The 19,210-nt window shown below is 36.4% G+C and overlaps 1 protein-coding gene across 9 annotated transcripts in view; it reads left to right on the top strand.

Annotated features, from left to right (window-relative positions):
* Positions 1-19,210, top strand: part of SLC4A10 (solute carrier family 4 member 10) — a 312,417-nt gene that overhangs the window by 141,376 nt on the left and 151,831 nt on the right. For all 9 annotated transcript variants that reach the window (XM_030852613.2, XM_030852628.2, XM_060302361.1 and 6 more), the window contains exon 3: positions 6,425-6,571. In XM_030852613.2, coding sequence (XP_030708473.1) covers positions 6,425-6,571 — 147 coding nt within the window. The remainder of the gene's footprint in view (positions 1-6,424; positions 6,572-19,210) is intronic.

Below are 19,210 nucleotides of genomic sequence, written 5' to 3'. Positions count from 1 at the left end.
CCTAAACTGTGGCAATTTCAGTATTGTTGCTATGAAATTTGTGGCCATTAGCTTTGTTTCCATTCTTAAGTCTCTTAGTGTATTTAGTAGCATAATGCATCATTACGTCTATTGTCTATGTATTTTACTTAAAGTATCATCTCTGTGTGAAGATTTACATGCACAATAAAATTTTATTAAGCACCAAGAACTATCAAGCACTGTTCTAGATACTTGGGATACATCAATGAACAAGTTAAAAATCGCTGCTGTTCTGAAATTTTAAAACTTTTGGGAGAAGCTAGAAATTAAACACTAAGCATAATAAGTAAAAAACTTACTATGGTAAGTTCCTGGGTGGCAGTGGGAATGCCAAGGAAGCCAGTATGGCTAGAGTGAAGTGGAGTGATGGGGAGACCAGAAGGAGAGTAGATGGAAGAGATGACAGGAATGAGACATGCAGATCGCAGAGGACCTCATAGAGCATTAGGGAAACCTTGGCCTTTTCTTTGAGTGAAATAGGGTAACATTAGAAGGTTTAGCTGAGGAATGACATAATCTGACTTGTCTTTTCAGAGGGCCACACTGGCTGCTGTGTTTAGGACAGATTGTAGGGGCTAATGTAGACTCAAGAAGACCTGTCTAGAGGCTAATGCAGTAATTCAGGTTGGGTGTCATATGGCCCTGACCAGAGCAGTGAAGTGAAATAATAAGCAGACAAATTTTGGATATATTTTGAAAGTTGTTCCAACAGAGTTTCTGATGGATTGGTTGTAGGCTTAAGAGAAAAAGAGAAGTCTAAAGTGATTCCAAGGTTTTTGTTCTGAGTAACTAGAAAAATGTTTTATCATCAATTGAGGTGGACAAGATTGGGAGGGAGCAATTTATTGGAGGGGGTTGGGCTGGGTAAGATTAGGAGTTTAGTCCTGAACTTGTTGATGTTGAGATGTCTTTTAGACATGCAGTGGCGGTGTCAGGTAAGCAGATGGGTATGCGAGTTCGGAGTTTGGGAAAGAGGTTTGAGCTGGAGATAGAAAATTGGGAGCTGCCCACACGTAAGTCATATTAGGGACAGATTTAGGCTTTGTGGGGCCTGAAGCTTATGCCATTTTGGGGGTTCTCTAAGAGAAAGAATTCAAAATTTGAATTCAAATTATGTACAAAGGTGAATATTTATTTATTTATTTGCGGTACGCGGGCCTCTCACTGCTGCGGCCTCTCCCGCTGTGGAGCACAGGCTCCGGATGCGCAGGCCCAGCGGCCATGGCTCACGGGCCTAGCCGCTCCGCGGCATGCGGGATCCTCCCGGACCGGGGCACGAACCCGCGTCCCCTGCATCGGCAGGCAGACTCTCAACCACTGCGCCACCAGGGAAGCCCAGAATATTTATTTTTAATGAGAAAAATCAAAACAAATACTTATTTGGAAACTGATAAATAGCACAAAATCATAACATTTGGAGAAATAGCATAATATTTTAAATAACTTCCTGACATACCTCTGTAACATAACTTCCTGACATACCTCTGTAATATTTTCCCCCTACATTATTGACCTTTAATGTCAAGGATTTTAAAACATTATTTTCTGTTGAGAATATGAAAAATTAATTCTGTCTTTATCATGATTAATTAAATTTTTAAATTAATTATAGTCTAGAAAGGTTTTTTTCATCTTTACAACTTATTTACAATTTCATGAAAATTTTCAGAGTTGTCTTAAAATTTAAAACTTCTATCAAGCTTCTTGCATATATTACCTGAAGATTTGGAAGAATTTTCCAAAGACTAACTCTGGCCCTATGCAATTGAAACTTTGCTTCTTTTCCACTGTCCACATATTTCCAATACTAGGCAAATTGTGATTCCTTTGCATATTGTCACACCACTTCAGCCCTGAACATTTGTGGCACAATGTCAGGTGACTTTATCACAGTGGGTACTAGACCACTGGAAACTATTTCTACTTTAGGATAGTCAGGATAGCTAACAATAATTTACTCATATATGGAAGTGATTGTGAATCACATAAATATGTTCCTTTAAACCCAACCTAAATATATCTCCAACTCTGTTTCCTCTTAGTTTCCCAAAAATGTTCACAGACACACAAGTGCCCCCACCACCACGAAGGTATCTTATATTTACAAATTTTCCTGAAATATATGACCATGAAAACACAGTTTTTTTAAAAATTAAAAGACTTTACTTTTTAGAGCAGTTTTAGGTTTGGGGAGATTGCACAGGAAGTACAGAGTTCCCATATGCTCCTTTTCTCCCCTGCACGTAGTTTCCCTATTATACACATTTTGCATTAGTGTAGTACATTTGTTACCATTGATGAAACAATATTAATAGATTATTATTACTAAACTCCATAGTTGACATTTGGATTTACTCTTTTTTTGTATTTCTATGGGTTTTGACAAATGTATAATATTTCATATCTACCATTACAGTATCATACAGCGTAGTGTCACTTCTCTTAAAATGCCCTGTGCTCCACCTATTCATCCCTAACCCCACTCCTTGAACCCTTAGAATCTCTGATATTTTAAATTGTCTCTATAGTTCTACCCTTTCCAGAATGTCATATACTGGTTAACATCTTAGAGTATGTAGCTTTTTCATTGACTTCTTTCACTTATCAATATGCATTTAAGGTTCCTCCATATCTTTTTTCATTGTTTATTAATACTCCATTGTATGGATGTACCACAGTTTGTTTATTCATTCACCTATTAAAGGACATCTTGGTTGTTTCCCATTTTTTGACAATTATGAATAAAGCTTCTACAAACATTTATGTGCAGGTTTTTGTGTGGGCGTTAGTTTTCAACTCACTGTGACAAATGCCTAGTGAGGAAATTAGTATTTAGATTAGGATCTAGACACAGATCTTACACCTTTCACAAAAATTACTGAAAGGTAATCATTTACCTAAAGGTAAAACAAAATTATGCAACTTCTAGAAGATAACATAGGAGAAAATCTAGATGACCTTGAGTTTGGTGATGACTTTTTATATACAGCATTATACAGCACAATCCATGAAAGAAAAATTGATAAATTGAACTTCTTTAAAATTAAAACTTCTGCTCTGTGAAAGACACTGTTATAGGATTGAAAAGATAAGCCACAGACTGGGAGAATACTCTTGCAAAATATACCTAATGAAGGGCTGTTATCCAAAATACACAAAGAACTCTTAAAATTCAACAATAAGAAAACAAATAATCCAATTACAAAAATAGGAAAAGATCTGAACAGACATCGCAGCAAAGAAGATATACAGGTGGTAAATAAGCAAATGAAAAGATGCTCAACATCATGTGTCATTAGGAAATTGCAAATTAAAACAATGAGATACCATTACACATCTATTAGAATGGCTAAAATCCAAAACATTGACATCACCAAATGTTGACAAGGATGTGGTACAACAGAAACTCTCATTCTTTGCTCCCAGAATGCAAAATGATACAGCCACTTTGGAAGATAGTCTGATAGTTTCTAACAAAGGTAAGCATAAGCTTACCATATAATCCAGCAATTATACTCATAGTATTTACCCAAATGGGTCTTTACTTTTTAACCAGCTCTGCAAGATTCTGCCTCAGGAAATTCCTTCAGGCTAGTCTTCCTTGCATTTAATGTTCTCAAGACATGAGTTCAGCTGTGTTGTCTTGGTATCCTCTTCCTATCTGAATATATTTGGATATAGTTTCAGATTGTTTATTTTTACCTTGACTTGGCAACTTCTTAGGATGTTACTTCTGGCAATTGCCCATCAGATTCACATTCCACAAACAAAGGCAATATTCACTATTCCCAAGCAGACCCTCTGGACTTGCCAGCCTGGTGCATGGTGCTCCTTACCTTTGTCTGTCCAGGAATGGTTATCTTAATTAGTAATTGTTAGAAACCTCTGCAATCTTTAAAGTTTAGCTCTAGGAAATAGTCACTGTCTAAACTTCCTCAATTTTTATCCATTTCCCTATCCACTGAAACTGATCTCAAGAAAGTTACAGATAAATATTAATTTGTAACTGTAATGGCAAATTTTTAGTATTAATCTTGTTTGACTCCTTTGTAGCATATAAACTGCTAACTGAACCCGTCTTAAAACTCTTTTCCTTTGGTTTCTTTAAAAATTTTTTAAATTGTGAAATGAAGCATACATCCAGAAAAGTGCAGAAAGCTTATGTACAAAGTTTAATAAACATTTTTAAAGCAAAAACTTGTATTATGAAACAGAACACTTTTAGCACCCCAGAAGCTCCTCATGTGCCTCTCCCCAGTCACAACGCCTATTCTTCTTTATGCCAGAAATAACAAATATTCTGACTTTTGTATTGAGTGTGCATGCTGTGCATGCATCCTTGAACAATGTATTTTAGTTATTCTATTTTTAAATCTTAAAAAAGGAATTATATATTTTTTGCTCAATATTATGTTTGTGAATATATATATATATATATATATGTATCACATCTCTAGCCATTCATCTGTTGATGGACATGTAGGTTGCTTCCATATCTTGGCAATTGTAAATAATGCTGGTGATTTTTCTTTCAAGTTTTTCTGTATGTATTTTAGATTGTCCAAGTTCTTTTAAAATAATGATGTTGGAAATTTGCAATTTTGTTGAGTATATAGATTAATGCATGTCTGTTTGGGGGGATGGGTTCACATCTTCTCGCTGATTCTAATACGTATGTCTAGAGGACACTCAGAGCAATATATCACACTGTGAATGCCACTTTTTACATAAGTTGGAAAGGCTGAAACCTGCTGATTTGTAAGAATAAAATAATGCCTTATTCATATTTGTATCCCTGATACCTAGCACAGTACCACTCAATAAGTTGTTCATTTCAGTAAACATTTGTTAGGCATCTGCTGTATGCCAGGCACTGTGCAAGGTGCTAAAGATACAAAATGACTAACACATGGGCCTTCCCTAAGGAAGATTCATAAGAAAACTACTTGTAAGCAAACAGCTACAATCAAGGGTTATTGTGCTTTGGTGTATATGATTAAGCACTAGAGGATCCTAAGCAGAAAAATGGTCAACTGTATTTAGACTGAGGAGGTATGCAAAATTTCATAGATCTCATAATCCTTGAGCTGAGACTTGGGAGGTGAGTTAGGTATGCATCAGATAATCAGGAAAGTCAAAGATATTTCATACAGTTGGAAGAATAAGAGCAGCATTAAGTAAAAGAGAGACTTGAGAACACCTGGCAATTCAGGAATGAAAGGGCACACACTGGCTTATAGTATGTGTGGCAGAGTGGATTTAGAAGCCTGCCTGGAGAAATAGGCAGATGTCAGGTATTGTTTGGCTTTATAGAGTAAAAAACTTTATCCTATAGGCAACAGAAAGCAAAGAATGAGTTTAAAGCAGGGAAGTAATGTAGGCAGATTTGCATTTTGGAAAAAAAAAGCCATCAATATTCAGGATGGATTAAGTGGGACAAGAATGGAATTAGAAAAGATAATGCTAGGGAGAATGTTCTAATAGTCCTGGTGAGACATGAGGGTCCAAATTAAGACAGCAGCACTAGGGATATTGAAGAGAGCATGGATTCAAGAGATGTAAAAGAGGACCTAGTGACAAATTGGATGTGCTTTGAGATGACTGGATAGATGATGCATTTACTGAGATAGATGATAGTTACTTGGGGGACAAAGAAAAGGATGAGTTCCATGGACATGTTGACTTTGACATGCCTGTGGGAAGGATGTTTAGGTAAATATGTCTAATAGGTGGATGGATGGATATATAAGTCTGCAGTCTAAGAAAAAGATCTGGTGTCAAGTCCTAGGGATCCCAATCTTGAATGAATAAATAGAAGAAAAGCCAGAAAAGGAAACCAATATGAGAAGAAAAAAAAAAAAGGAGGAGGAGGAAGACCAAGAGAAATTTAAATCGTAGAGAAAAGAATGGTCAATGGTATCAAGTGCCACAGAAAGGAACAATAGAGCTGAAAAAAACTCCTATGGGATTTGGCATTACTAGGACCTTGGTGAAATCTGTTTTATTAGAGATAGTGATTGTTTCACAGAGTTAACCGTGAAGGGAAGGGAACTGGTGAGATAACTAGTTAGTTGAATGTAGGGAGAATATAGAACAAAAAAAAACGTTAATGAAAGAAGTATAATTATAAACTATGGGGAATAGACACAGAGAGATTATTATGATAGCTAATAAATTAATGGTGGTTATAAAATATAGTATAACCAAATAATTAGTATTGTAGGTGTTTATGATAGACCTGTGTACCAAAGTACAATGCCAAGCCCCAAGTGTATCACATTATAAATACTCAAAAACTATTTCCTGAATTGAATTGGATTGGGTTTCCATTAACATGTAAATAATCATCTTCTGTGCCTTAGAATAATTTAGAGTTTAATTTGTGTATTTACTTCTGATGAAGGTCATCGGACACTATTTATTGGAGTTCATGTGCCCCTGGGAGGAAGAAAAAGCCATCGACGTCACAGGCATCGTGGTCATAAACACAGAAAGAGAGACAGAGAGAGAGATTCGGGACTAGAGGATGGCAGGGAGTCACCTTCCTTTGGTAAGAATGTCTCTTTGTTTTAATTAAATTTATGATTGTAATATTATACTTGTTTGTACAATCCATAATTAGCAGTAATACTCATAAAGTTGTTTATACCTTTATAAAAGATTTGGGCAGATACCTCACTCATAAAGTTGTTTATAACTTTATAAAAGATTTGGGCAGATTGGGGAGAAGCGGGAGAAAGAATGTTTAATCTTTATTTTTCTCTTGTGCATCTGCTTTGTGAAGGTGAGGACTGGCTTAGTTTTGTGATGGAGGAAATACACTTAAGTAGTAGAACTTAGTTGTCTTAACTCATGATAATTTGTACAAATAATAGTCATTGCTCTAAGTAGTTTGAAAATCCAAGGGGAAATGCCTTTATTAAGTTCCCAGTTACACTATTGTAGATGCTCTCCGAATTTCACTCTTAGGATGTGAACTTTCTACTGTTTTGAATATTCTTCCTTTAAAAGTATACAATTGACCCTTGAACAACACAGGTTTGAGCTGGAACGGTCTACTTATACATGAATTTTTTCAGTAGTAAATACTACAGCACTACATTATCTGTGGTTGGTTGAATCCATGGATGGTGGAACCGGATACAACTGACTATAAATTATACGTGGATTTTCAACTGTGAAGAGGGTCAGTGCCCCTAATCCCCCATTGTTCAAGGGTCAACTATATATAGAATATCAAAGTATAGTGATATGGAAGTTGTTAACAATTCCTGAGTGCCGTGAGAGCCTAGGTACATGACATAATTAAGAACCTGACTTCCAGTTTCCTGACCTTCCCACGTCCTATGACCTCCTTCACTGCACCTTGTTCACTTACTCATTCATTTTGCTCTCTGACCACAGCTTCACTCCTTACTTGCTTGTTCAACTACTTGACCTCTCTACTTTTTTTTCTATCCATGTTATCTTTATTTCCTGATCCTATTCTGATTTCATACCCTGTAATTTTAGTAGTACTTTTGCTAATATTCTAAATACCTTAATTTCCCTGTTTTAGTTTTATTCATACCTTTACCCCCATTTTTAAAAACCAGATTTATGTTAGGTTCTTCCATGTCCCTACTTTCTCCCTGCCTTCCCAAGTAAGCATGCTCTGCAGGACATAGTCATTCAACAGGGCAGATTGTAACCATTTAAGTTCATTACTCAAGTAGGAATTCCCTGGCGGTCCAGTGGTTAGGACTTGGCACTTTCACTCCCGGGGCCGGGTTCGATCCCTGGTCAGAGAATTAATATCCCTCAAGCCTCATGTTGTGGCCAAGAAAGAAAAAAAAAAAAACCCAAAAAGTAAATAAATTAATTCATTACTCAAGTGGACCTTCAACACCTCCTCCCAATTCTACTGAATGTTTTCAATTTTTGAAATAAGTATTTTTCAATCTTCTTCACCATTCTCCAACACCCCCTTTTCACAGTCACCTAGCAGATGCTTTCTACTTCAAAAGGAAAATATGTCACCAGAAAGAATTCACTCAACTTCCCTCCTGTGAAACATGCAAACATAAACATATGCCTACATCTGCAACTGTTTTTTCCTCATAATGCAATAGAGAAGTTTTCTTTTCAATTATGTTTATCTCCTATTCCCTCCCACCTTGAAATTTATACAATTTATAATCTAGTTTACTTCTTCTTCTCAACTGGATTATTCTCATCATCTATCCTTCCAACTGCCTCAAACACACATTTCCCCATACAGTTGTATTCAGATATAAGGTAAGTTAGCATATGAAGTTTGGGGGAACAATTTTACTTTTAATACTCTATAGACATTGCTTTATTTAATATCTGGTTTTGCTAAGTATTGAAGAGAAATTTGTAGTCTCTCTGTTTTTTCATTTTTTAAGTTTATGTCTTTTAAGCTTGAATGCTTATAGACAATTTTTTATGTCCCTTTATTTAAGAAAACTTGCTAATGGTGAGTATGTTAAAAAGCATTTCCAGTCTGCATACACTGATATTTTTCCACTGAGAGAATATTTTCCTGTCTTATCTGATTCTGTTCCACTTACTTTGGTCTCTTCTTTGTGAATTATATCTGCATGTTGGATTTATGATATCTGCTTGTTGTCCTTTTTTTGGTAGCTTAAAGTTAGTCTCTCATTATTCATTTGATTATCTGCAGTATCGATTCTGCATTTTACTACTTCTATTAGGGGTTTTGATTTTGCTGTTGCATCTTTAGTTTTAAGTTTCTTTCTTATCTCATCTGATTTTCTTTACATTTCCTCCTGTCCTTTCCTAATTAGTGTTTGTTTTTCCTGCTTGATAGAGTCTGTGTTTTTAGTCTATTGATGATCCCCAGTAGTTCTGGACATTTTCTTTTGATTCTGAAGTAGATAATTTTCAGAGGTATCATCTTCTTTTGGGCCATAAAGATTATTTTGACTTTCCTTTGATTTATAGTATTTTTACAGGCTGCCAGTTTTTTTCTTTTTACTCACCAAGTAAAAGAAAATACTTCTTTTTACTTTCCAAGGCAAAATATATCCATACTATGTGTGTCCAGCTATATCCTAAGGCGGCTTAGAGAGGCACTGCCATTAGTGTGTTCTTCGTCTCCATCACTGTGTATAATTATGGGCATCAAACTTCCCCAAATACCATGTACTTCTGCCAGAGGTAGAATGATTGATGGGAGTGTGTAAAGAAAAGTACTCTGGGTATCCTGCACCAGCATGATAGAAGGATGATCATCTCTGAGTCAGTGGGCAGAAGAGGAGGTGTGAAAGTGTCCCCCACATTTTCAGTGTTTTTTGTTTCATGAAGTAGAGTCTGGGAATATAACAAAGAGACAACTGGGTAGATTTCTCTTACTCCAGCTTCATCTGTTTATAGTTAGGGGAGATTCCCTCTTAGACTCTGGGAATGGAATATCTGTTGGAATAAGCTTTAATGGTTACTTTGAGTTTCTTAAATACTTCTAATATTTGAGAAAATAAGTGGCATTCACATGAACTTAGAAATATTTAGTAAACAAACAAAAATAAGCTGTTCCTTCTGCCTCTGTCATGTTATTCTTTTTTTCCATAGGTGGATACATTATGTCAGTTTTTCTAGAACAGTGGTCCTCAACCTTGGCTACGCCTGGGAGATTTAAAAACATTTTGGTGGCCAAATCCCATACCAGTCAGAATCTCTGTGGGTGGGACCCAAGCATAAGTACTTTTAAAAAATACCCCAGGGCTTCCCTGGTGGGGCAGTGGTTGAGAATCTGCCTGCTAATGCAGGGGACACGGGTTCAAGCCCTGGTCTGGGAGGATCCCACATGCCGCAGAGCAACTATGCCCGTGAGCCACAACTACTGAGCCTGCACATCTGGAGCCTGTGCTCCGCAACAAGAGAGGCCATGACACTGAGAAGCCCGCACAGCGCAATGAAGAGTGACCCCCGCTTGCCACAACTAGAGAAAGCCCTCACACAGAAATGAAGACCCAACACAGCAAAAATAAATAAAATAAATTAATAAACTCCTACCCACAACATCTTCTTAAAAAAAAAAATACCCCAGGTGATTCAAATGTGCAACCAAGGTTGAGATCCAGTGTTCTAGAAACTTTGCTATTCAAAGTGTGGACCATCACAATGCTATGAGACTAGGTATCAATTACAGGAAAAAAACTGTAAAAAATACAAACACATAGAGTCTAAAAAATATGCTACTAAATAGCCAAGAGATCACTGAAGAAATCACAGAGGAAATCAAAAAAACCTAGAAACAAATGACAATGAAAACACGACGACCCAAAACCTATGGGGTGCAGCAAAAGCAGTTTAAGAGGGAAGTTTATAGCAATACAATCCTACCTCAAGAAACAAGAAACAGCTCAAATAAACAACCTTACTGTACACCTAAAGCAATTAGAGAAAGAACAACAAAAAACTCTAGAATTAGCAGAAGGAAAGAAATCATAAAGATCAGATCAGAAATAAATGAAAAAGATATGAAGGAAACAATAGCAAAGATCAATAAAACTAAAAGCTGGGTCTTTGAGAAGATAAACAAAATCGATAAACCATTAGCCAGACTCATCAAGAAAAAAAGGGAGAAGACTCAAATCAACAGAATTAGAAATGAAAAAGGAGAAGTAACAACTGACACTGCCGAAATACAAAAGATCATGAGAGATTACTACAAGCAACTCTATGCCAATAAAATGGACAACCTGTAAGAAATGAACAAATTCTTAGAAATGCACAACTGCCAAGACTGAATCAGGAAGAAATAGAAAATATGAACAGACCAATCACAAGCACTGAAATTGAACTGTGATTAAAAATCTTCCAACAAACAAAAGCCCAGGACCAGACGGCTTCACAGGCGAATTCTATCAAATATTTACAGAAGAACTAAAACCTATCCTTCACAAACTCTTCCAAAATATAGCAGAGGAAAGAACACTCCCAAACTCATTCTATGAGGCTACCATCACCCTGATACCAAAACCAGACAAAGATGTAACAAAAAAAAGAAAACTACAGGCCAATATCTCTGATGAACATAGATGCAAAAATCCGCAACCAAATACTAGCAAAGAGAATCCAACAGCACATTAAAAGGATCATACACCATGATCAAGTGGGGTTTATTCCAGGAATGCAAGGATTCTTCAATATACGCAAATCAATCAGTGTGATACACCATATTAAGAAATTGAAGGATAAAAACCATATGATAATCTCAATAGATGCAGAAAAAGCTTTCGACAAAATTCAACACCCATTTATGGTAAAAACTCTCCAGGCATAGAGGGAACCTACCTCAACATAATAAAGGCCATATATGACAAACCCATAGACAACATTGTTCTCTATGGCGAAAAACTGAAACCATTTCCTCTAAGATCAGGAACAAGACAACGTTGCCCACTCTCACCACGATTATTCAACATAGTTTTGGAAGTTTTAGCCACAGCAATCAGAGAAGAAAAAGAAACAAAAGGAATCCAAATCAGAAAAGAAGAAGTAAAGCTGTCACTGTTTGCAGATGACATGATACTCTACATAGGGAATCCTAAAGATGCCACCAGAAAACTACTAGAGCTAATCAACGAATTTGGTAAAGTAGCAGGATACAAAATTGATGCACAGAAATCTCTTGCATTCTTATACACTAATGACAAAAACTCTGAAAGAGAAATTAAGGAAACATTTCCCATTTACCACTACAACAAAAATAATAAAATACCTAGGAATAAACCTACCTAAGGAGGCAAAAGACCTGTATGCAGAAAACTGTGAGACACTGATGAAAGAAATTAAAGGTGATACAAACAGATGGATAGATATACCATGTTCTTGGATTAGAAGAATGAACATTGTGAAAATGACGATACTACCCAAAGCAATCTACAGATTCAATACAATCCCTATCAAACTACCAATGGCATTTTTCACAGAACTAGAACAAAAATTTCACAATTTGTTTGGAAACACAAAAGACCCTGAATAGCCAAAGCAATCTTGAGAAAGAAAAACGGAGCAGGAGGAATCAGGCTCCCTGACTTCAGACTATACTATAAAGCTACAGTAATCAAGACAGTATGTTGATTTTGTGCCAGTAGGCACAAAACAGAAATATAGATCAATGGAACAGGATATAAAGCCCAGAGATAAACCCATGCACATGTGGTCACCTTATCTTTGATAAAGGAGGCAAGAATATACAATGGAGAAAAGACAGCCTCTTCAATAAGTGGTGCTGGAAAAACTGGACAGCTACATGTAAAAGAATGAAATTAGAACACTCCCTAACACCATACAGAAAAAAAAACTCAAAATGGATTAAAGACCTAAATGTAAGGCCAGACACTATAAACCTCGTAGAGGAAAACATAGGCTGAACACTCTATGACATAAATCACAGCAAGATCCTTTTTGACCCACTTCTGAGAGAAATGGAAATTAAAACAAAAATAACAAATGGAACCTAATGAAACTTAAAAGCTTTTGCACAGCAAAGGAAACCATAAACAAGACGAAAAGACAACCCTCAGAATGGGAGAAAATATTTGCAAACGAAGCAACTGACAAAGGATTAATCTCCAAAATATACAAGCAGCTCATGCAGCTCAATATCAAAAAAAACAAACAACCCAATCCCAAAATGGGCAGAAGACCTAAATAGACATTTCTCCAAAGAAGATATATAGATTGCCAACAAACACATAAAAGGATGCTCAACATCACTAATCATTAGAGAAATGCAAATCAAAACTGCAATGAGGTATCATCTCACACTAGTCAGAATGGCCTTCATCAAAAAATCTACAAACAATAAATGCTAGTGAGGGTGTGGAGAAAAGGGAACCCTCTTGCACTGTTGGTGGGAATGTGAATTGATACAGCCACTATGGAGAACAGTATGGAGCTTCCTTAAAAAACTAAAACTAGAACTACCATATGACTCAGCAATCCCACTACTCAGCATATACCCTGTGAAAACCATAATTCAAAAAGAGTCATGTACCACAATGTTCATTGCAGCTCTATTTACAATAGCCAGGACATGGAAGCAACCTAAGTGTCCATCTACAGATGAATGGATAAAGAAGATGTGCCACATATATACAATGGAATATTACTAAGTCATTAAAAGAAACAAAATTGAGTTATTTGTAGTGAGGTGGATGGACCTAGAGTCTGTCATACAGAGTGAAGTGAAAGAGAAAAACAAATACTGTATGCTAACACATATATATGGATTCTAAAAAAAAAAAAGTGGTTCTGAGGAACCTAGGGGCAGGACAGGAATAAAAATGCAGAAGTAGAGAATGGTCTTGAGGGCACGGGGAGGGGTTAGGGTAAGCTGGGATGAAGTGAGAGAATAGCATTGACATATATACACTACTAAATGTAAAATAGATAGCTAGTGGGAAGCAGCCACATAGCACAGGGAGATCAGCTCGGTGCTTTGTGACCACCTAGAGAGGTGGGATAGGGAGCATGGGAGGGAGACGCAAGAGGGAGGGGATATGGGGATATGTGTATACATATAGCTGATTCACTTTGCTATACAGCAGAAACTAACACAACATTGTAAAACAATGATACTCCAATAAAGATGTTTAAAAAAATGAAAGACACTGGAGCAGGAATAGCACAAATACCTATTATGGTTGGACTCAAGTAGCAGAAGTGGGAGAACTGGCTGGACTAAAACAAAAGGGAGTGGTAAGGATATGATGAATGATGGTGCAAACTATGTAATGGCATTCATGGTCAAAAACATTTATACTACTGCTCTTTATAAAGAAAATAGGTCAGAGTCAGCTGAAAGGCTGGGACTCAATAACAAGGGATTAAGTAGAAGAAAAGAGAATTTTAAAATGTTCTTATCGAATAAAGAATGTTAAATTTTAAAAAGAAAAGAAGTGTGGTCCATGAGCCAGCAATATTAGCATCACATTTGAGCTTGTTAGAAATGCAGAATCTTAGGCCCCATCCCAGACCTCTTGAATCTGAATCTGTGTATTAGCAATAACTTTTGGTAACTTACATGCACATTAAAATTGGACAAACTCTAGAATATTGCTTGTCACATCTTGTTGTATGTTAGACTCATCTGAGGAGCTTTTAAAAAATATTGATGCTCAAAGACTTTTATTTAATTAATCTTGGGTATTTTCCTAGGTCATGGTATTTTTAAAAAGTATCCCAGGTGATTTAATATCCAGCTAGGATCAAGAGCCATTGATCTATCTTAAGAAAGTCCTGCCTCTTTATTTGGGAAACTTGGCAATAAGCCAGGTAGCCCAGATTCTGCCACTGATGTGTCAGCCACTATTTTTGGATGCCACCTTTTCCTTCCTCCACCAACCATCTGAGTATCTTTATTGCCATTTAGACCTAAGATCTGTTTTATCAGGGACAAAGGTTTGGCACCCTAGTAGTCGCTAAGCAGTAGAACCTCCTATATTTCACTTTTTAAAGTTTCTTCAGGACTAATAATCTGCCTATGTTCCTATTCCACAGTCAGTTTAAGTGCCTTGATAATCAAGTACTCAGTTACATGCTGAGACTGAAACCATGTTATGGACACCATCCCACTTGATTTGGACTTTGATACTCAGCATAGTGTGAATATATGAGATTACTATGCTGAAGCCTTCGAAGAAAATTTCTGACAACTTAAGAAATACTTATTGTACTTGGAAAGATTTCAAAGAAAATCTTTGGAAGACATTCCTACAGGTGCTTTAAAATTATAAAAAATTCAACTTCAAAGAGGTATGAGATAGAAGAGAATGTAAGGAAACATCAGGCTCCTCTGCTGGGATCCTGGAGCTTTTATATTGTAAATTGGAGTATGGGATTATGAAGACACGGAATAATTTGGACCCATATTTCTGGAGCAAGGATCAATTTAACAAAAAGATTTTAGTGTAAATATTTGAATTTTGGCACTCAAAAATGTCATTCCAATATATGAGAAACATTCACAGAATCCCACTTTATTATATGACCCAATCATGTAAGGCAGTGTTGTTAGGAACCTGGTTGTATCAGTGCTGCATCCAGGGAAAACTGAACAGGCCTTACTGTAGCCAAAGAGATTATGCTCATGTCACAGGCCTGCAATGGCTGGGTCTAGTCCACCAGATCCCATGGTTGGAATGTGATTTCTAGGTGAGTCCAAAGATAGACCCAGCTTTTTTTTTTTTTTTTTTTTTTTTTTTTTGCGGTACTCGGGCCTCTCACTGCTGTGGCCTCTCCCACTGTGGAGCACAGGCTCCGGACGCGCAGGCTCAGCGGCCATGGCTCACGGACCCAGCCACTCCACGCATGCGGGACCCTCCTGGACCGGGGCATGAGCCTGCGGCCCCCGCATCGGCAGGCGGACTCTCAATCATTGCGCCACCAGGGAAGCCCAGACCCAGCTTTTTGACTGTGTCGTTATGGTGGTGGTGATACTTTGATTATACAAAACTTTTGATGCCTGCAAATAAGTTCAATCTACTTTTGTTACTGTGCTTAACAAAATTGTTTGTATAAGATTGTGATGATTAATTTTTCTTCCTACTGTAATCAATTCCCTGACAACAGAATACTGCTAAAACTTTGCATCTTGTTATTTTTAATATTGTCTTTCATTCACTTTATATAATTTTAAATTATATTTTCAACCAGGAACATGGTTGAGTTGTTTAAAAATAAGTTTGAAGCATTAGCTTGAAGTCAGTGAAAATATAAAAGATAATGAGAGAAATTCAGAACACTTTAATGTTAATTTGCTCCTCAGCCTCCCAACAAAGAATGTAACAGGAGAGATGACAACAGTATATAAATTATAATTAATCTATAAGCACTAGAAATAAATCTTAAAGACATCTACTTTACTAAATGCTTATTTAAAATATGGTACTCAAAGGTACTGTATAAATTAGCACAACCCTTGAATTAGACCTGGGATTTTTCCATTCTTAGATGATAAATTGTGTACACATTTTAGGAAGAATGAAGCAAATACAGAAAACATAACTTCAAATCTGTTTATTGATGGCAATAGCTTCCTGTTCCTATTTAACTCCCAATTGGCTGATATATAAGAATATCAATGAGTTTTTAAAAAAATTATTTTATGTAATGTATAACACAAGTATTTATGAATGTTAAAACATAGAAACATAAATGTACAACTCAATGATTTATGACAAAGAAACATCTGTGTAAATATTGTCTTGGCTAGCACTCCAGAAACCCCCTTTGTCCTCCCTCCCAGTCACTACTCTCTCCCTTCTCCCCAAAAGGATCTCTAGTCTGTCTTCTTACATTGGGTGTTTTGCCTGTTTTTGAACTTTTTATAAACAAAGTCATGCAGGAGGTATTTGTGTCTCTGTTGTTCAACATTGTGTTGTTAGTGGGATTCACCAATGTTTTTAGCTGTAGCTTTGGTTTATTCATTTTCGTTATTGTACAGTGCTCATTTGTTTGTATAAACCATGCATTCTACCATTAATGAAAATTTAGGTTATTTAATTTTTGGAAATACTATGAAGAACAGTGCTGTGAACATTTTTGTATATGTCTCTTGGTGCACATATGCATTTCTCATACCTAAGAATGAAATTATTTGTTGCTGAGTCATAAGATATGTGTATTTCAACTTTAGTAGGTAATGCCAAACAGTTTCCAAAATAGGGTACGTATTAACACTTTCACCAGCAAAGTGTGAGAGCATATGTTGTTTTACATTCTAACTACCACTTGACAATTTCATTCTGTTAACATTAACCATCTAATGAGGGGCATAATAGTATGTCATTATCTTAATTTGCATTTCTTGATTACCAGTGAGGTTGTGTAACTTTGCATGTGCTTTTTTGGCCATTTGGATAGCCTCTTCTATGATGTGCCTATTCAGGTCTTATGCTTGTTTGTTTGTTTTTTTAATTGGATCATTTATTCTTTTTGATTTGTAGAAGTTCTTTATATATTATGGACATGTCTTTTGTTGGTTTTTCATGTTTCAATTATCTCACATTTGTGGCTTATCTTTTTTTTTTTTTTTTTTTTTGCGGTACGCGGGCCTCTCACTGTTATGGGCTCCAGACGTGCAGGCTCAGCAGCCATGGCTCACGGGTAGCTGCTCCGCGGCATGTGGGATCTTCCCGGACCGGGGCACAAACCCGCGTCCCCTGCATCGGCAGGCGGACTCCCAACCACTGCGCCACCAGGGAAGCCCTGTGGCTTATCTTTTCACTCTTTTAATGGTGTCTTTTGTTGTATCTACAAATTCCAGAAGAGGTACTAAGAGGCTGAGACCCTTATTCCCTAGTACAGCTTTCTCCATGCTGTAATTTATTTCCATTATATATTTTACTAAATACAGAAACAGAACCTTATCTTAATCTATCATAGTCTTAGCTACAGTTTGTATTACAATGATCTATGTTTTCAGTGGCTATCTTAAAAGTAAGTAAAATACCTATCAAAATAGGAGAAATATTTATGCTTAGAAAAATTCTTTCTGATTGTGATATTACTATAATTTACATGATTTATGTCATACAATTTTAAGTTGCATAGATATTTAAAAAGTCATTGAATAACACATTTTGAATATTTGCTGTATTGAAACATAATCTGAGCCTCTCTTTAAGACATTAAAAGTATGTTGATGGGATGATCATAAAAAGACTTTGTGAGCATAACCTAATACCTATAAAATCATTTCTACTCTAAAGAATGAAAAGCCAGATACATGGAGTCATATGTTGTTTAAAAACCAAATACAATACCTCTTGTCCATGAATAGATTATCCTACGTTAATAAATTATTATTTCCTATGCTGTTATCATTGTGTCTTCGAGAAGTCTTTTAAACATATGATGCCCTACCTCAGACTTTCAAATCCTCTTTATTCGTAACTATGAGGGTCTTATTTCCTCATGTTTATTTAATGACTATGTTGTGATGAGTGATCCTCATGCTTTATTAGGGGAAATACTAATAAGTCTTAAATGCAAGCTTCCTGCACATAGTACTTGAGTTTGGGGGGTTGGATGCATGGTAAGTGTTATAGATACCCAGATTACTGATACAGAGTAAACTGAAATAAGTCATTGAAAACAGTGATGAGAGAAATTGTTTCAAAAGAATGAGAAACACGGGCTTCCCTGGTGGTGCAGTGGTTGAGAGTCCGCCTGCCGATGCAGGGGACGCGGGTTCGTGCCCTGATCCGGGAGGATCCCACGTGCCGCGGAGCGCTGGGCTGCTGGGCCTGTGCGTCCGGAGCCTGTGCTCCGCAACGGGAGAGGCCACAACAGTGAGAGGCCCGCGTACTGCAAAAAAAAAAAAAAAAAAAGAATGAGAAACAATACCAATGTTGAGGCATGGCTACTCTGGGATTGGTTTCTGAGAAGTGAGTGAGTTGTTAGAATAGGCTGTCATGAAACACAAAACTTCTATGTCTGGTCACACTGGGTAGGTCTAATAGAAAAATTTAATTGATTTCTTAGTGTAACTCTAAAATTACAACTTATGCTCTTTTTTACGGCTGTTTGAAGCACTGACTTTATTTATTTTTTATTTTTTTATTTTTTTTGGTCCAGAAGAACCAGCCACAGAGGTAACAGGCTGTCAAGAAGCATTTCTTTTGACTCTGATGTGATTTGGTTTAGTATATATTACTATAATCCAGATAGTATACTTTTAGGAAAAATATAATACTAGCTTCTTATTTCAGATAAATTAAATCATAAATGTATATGCTGCACTGTGATTTCCTTAAGCACATTTGATATTTATGGAAATCCATCAGTCTCATTTCAAAATCAACATTCATGTTACATCTAGGAAATTGGCATATTCTTTTGAAGAGGTTGTTAAGCAGGAGACTTGGCTATTGACTCAATTCTTATTCGTTTTGCTATAAAATTTAGTTTGACAAATTTCTTAAAATATTTGGCAATAAACCATGTCTCATATATTAACATTCTTAAAAGGAAATGCTTTACTAATGCCTGCAGCAAATATGCTATATAAAAGTAGTTTCTTTTTCCTTTCTTATAATTTCTTGAATATATGTAATCATATATAAGATATAGTGCTGCACATTGGTGGGAACAATTAAACAATTTAAAAACTGGGATGCCCTGTATTTTAAGACTTTATTTTTTGGCCCAG

This window comes from Globicephala melas, chromosome 7 (genome assembly GCF_963455315.2).
Source record: "Globicephala melas chromosome 7, mGloMel1.2, whole genome shotgun sequence".
Classification (NCBI taxonomy): Eukaryota; Metazoa; Chordata; class Mammalia; order Artiodactyla; family Delphinidae; genus Globicephala; species Globicephala melas.
This window is presented reverse-complemented; position numbering and strand designations above follow the sequence as displayed.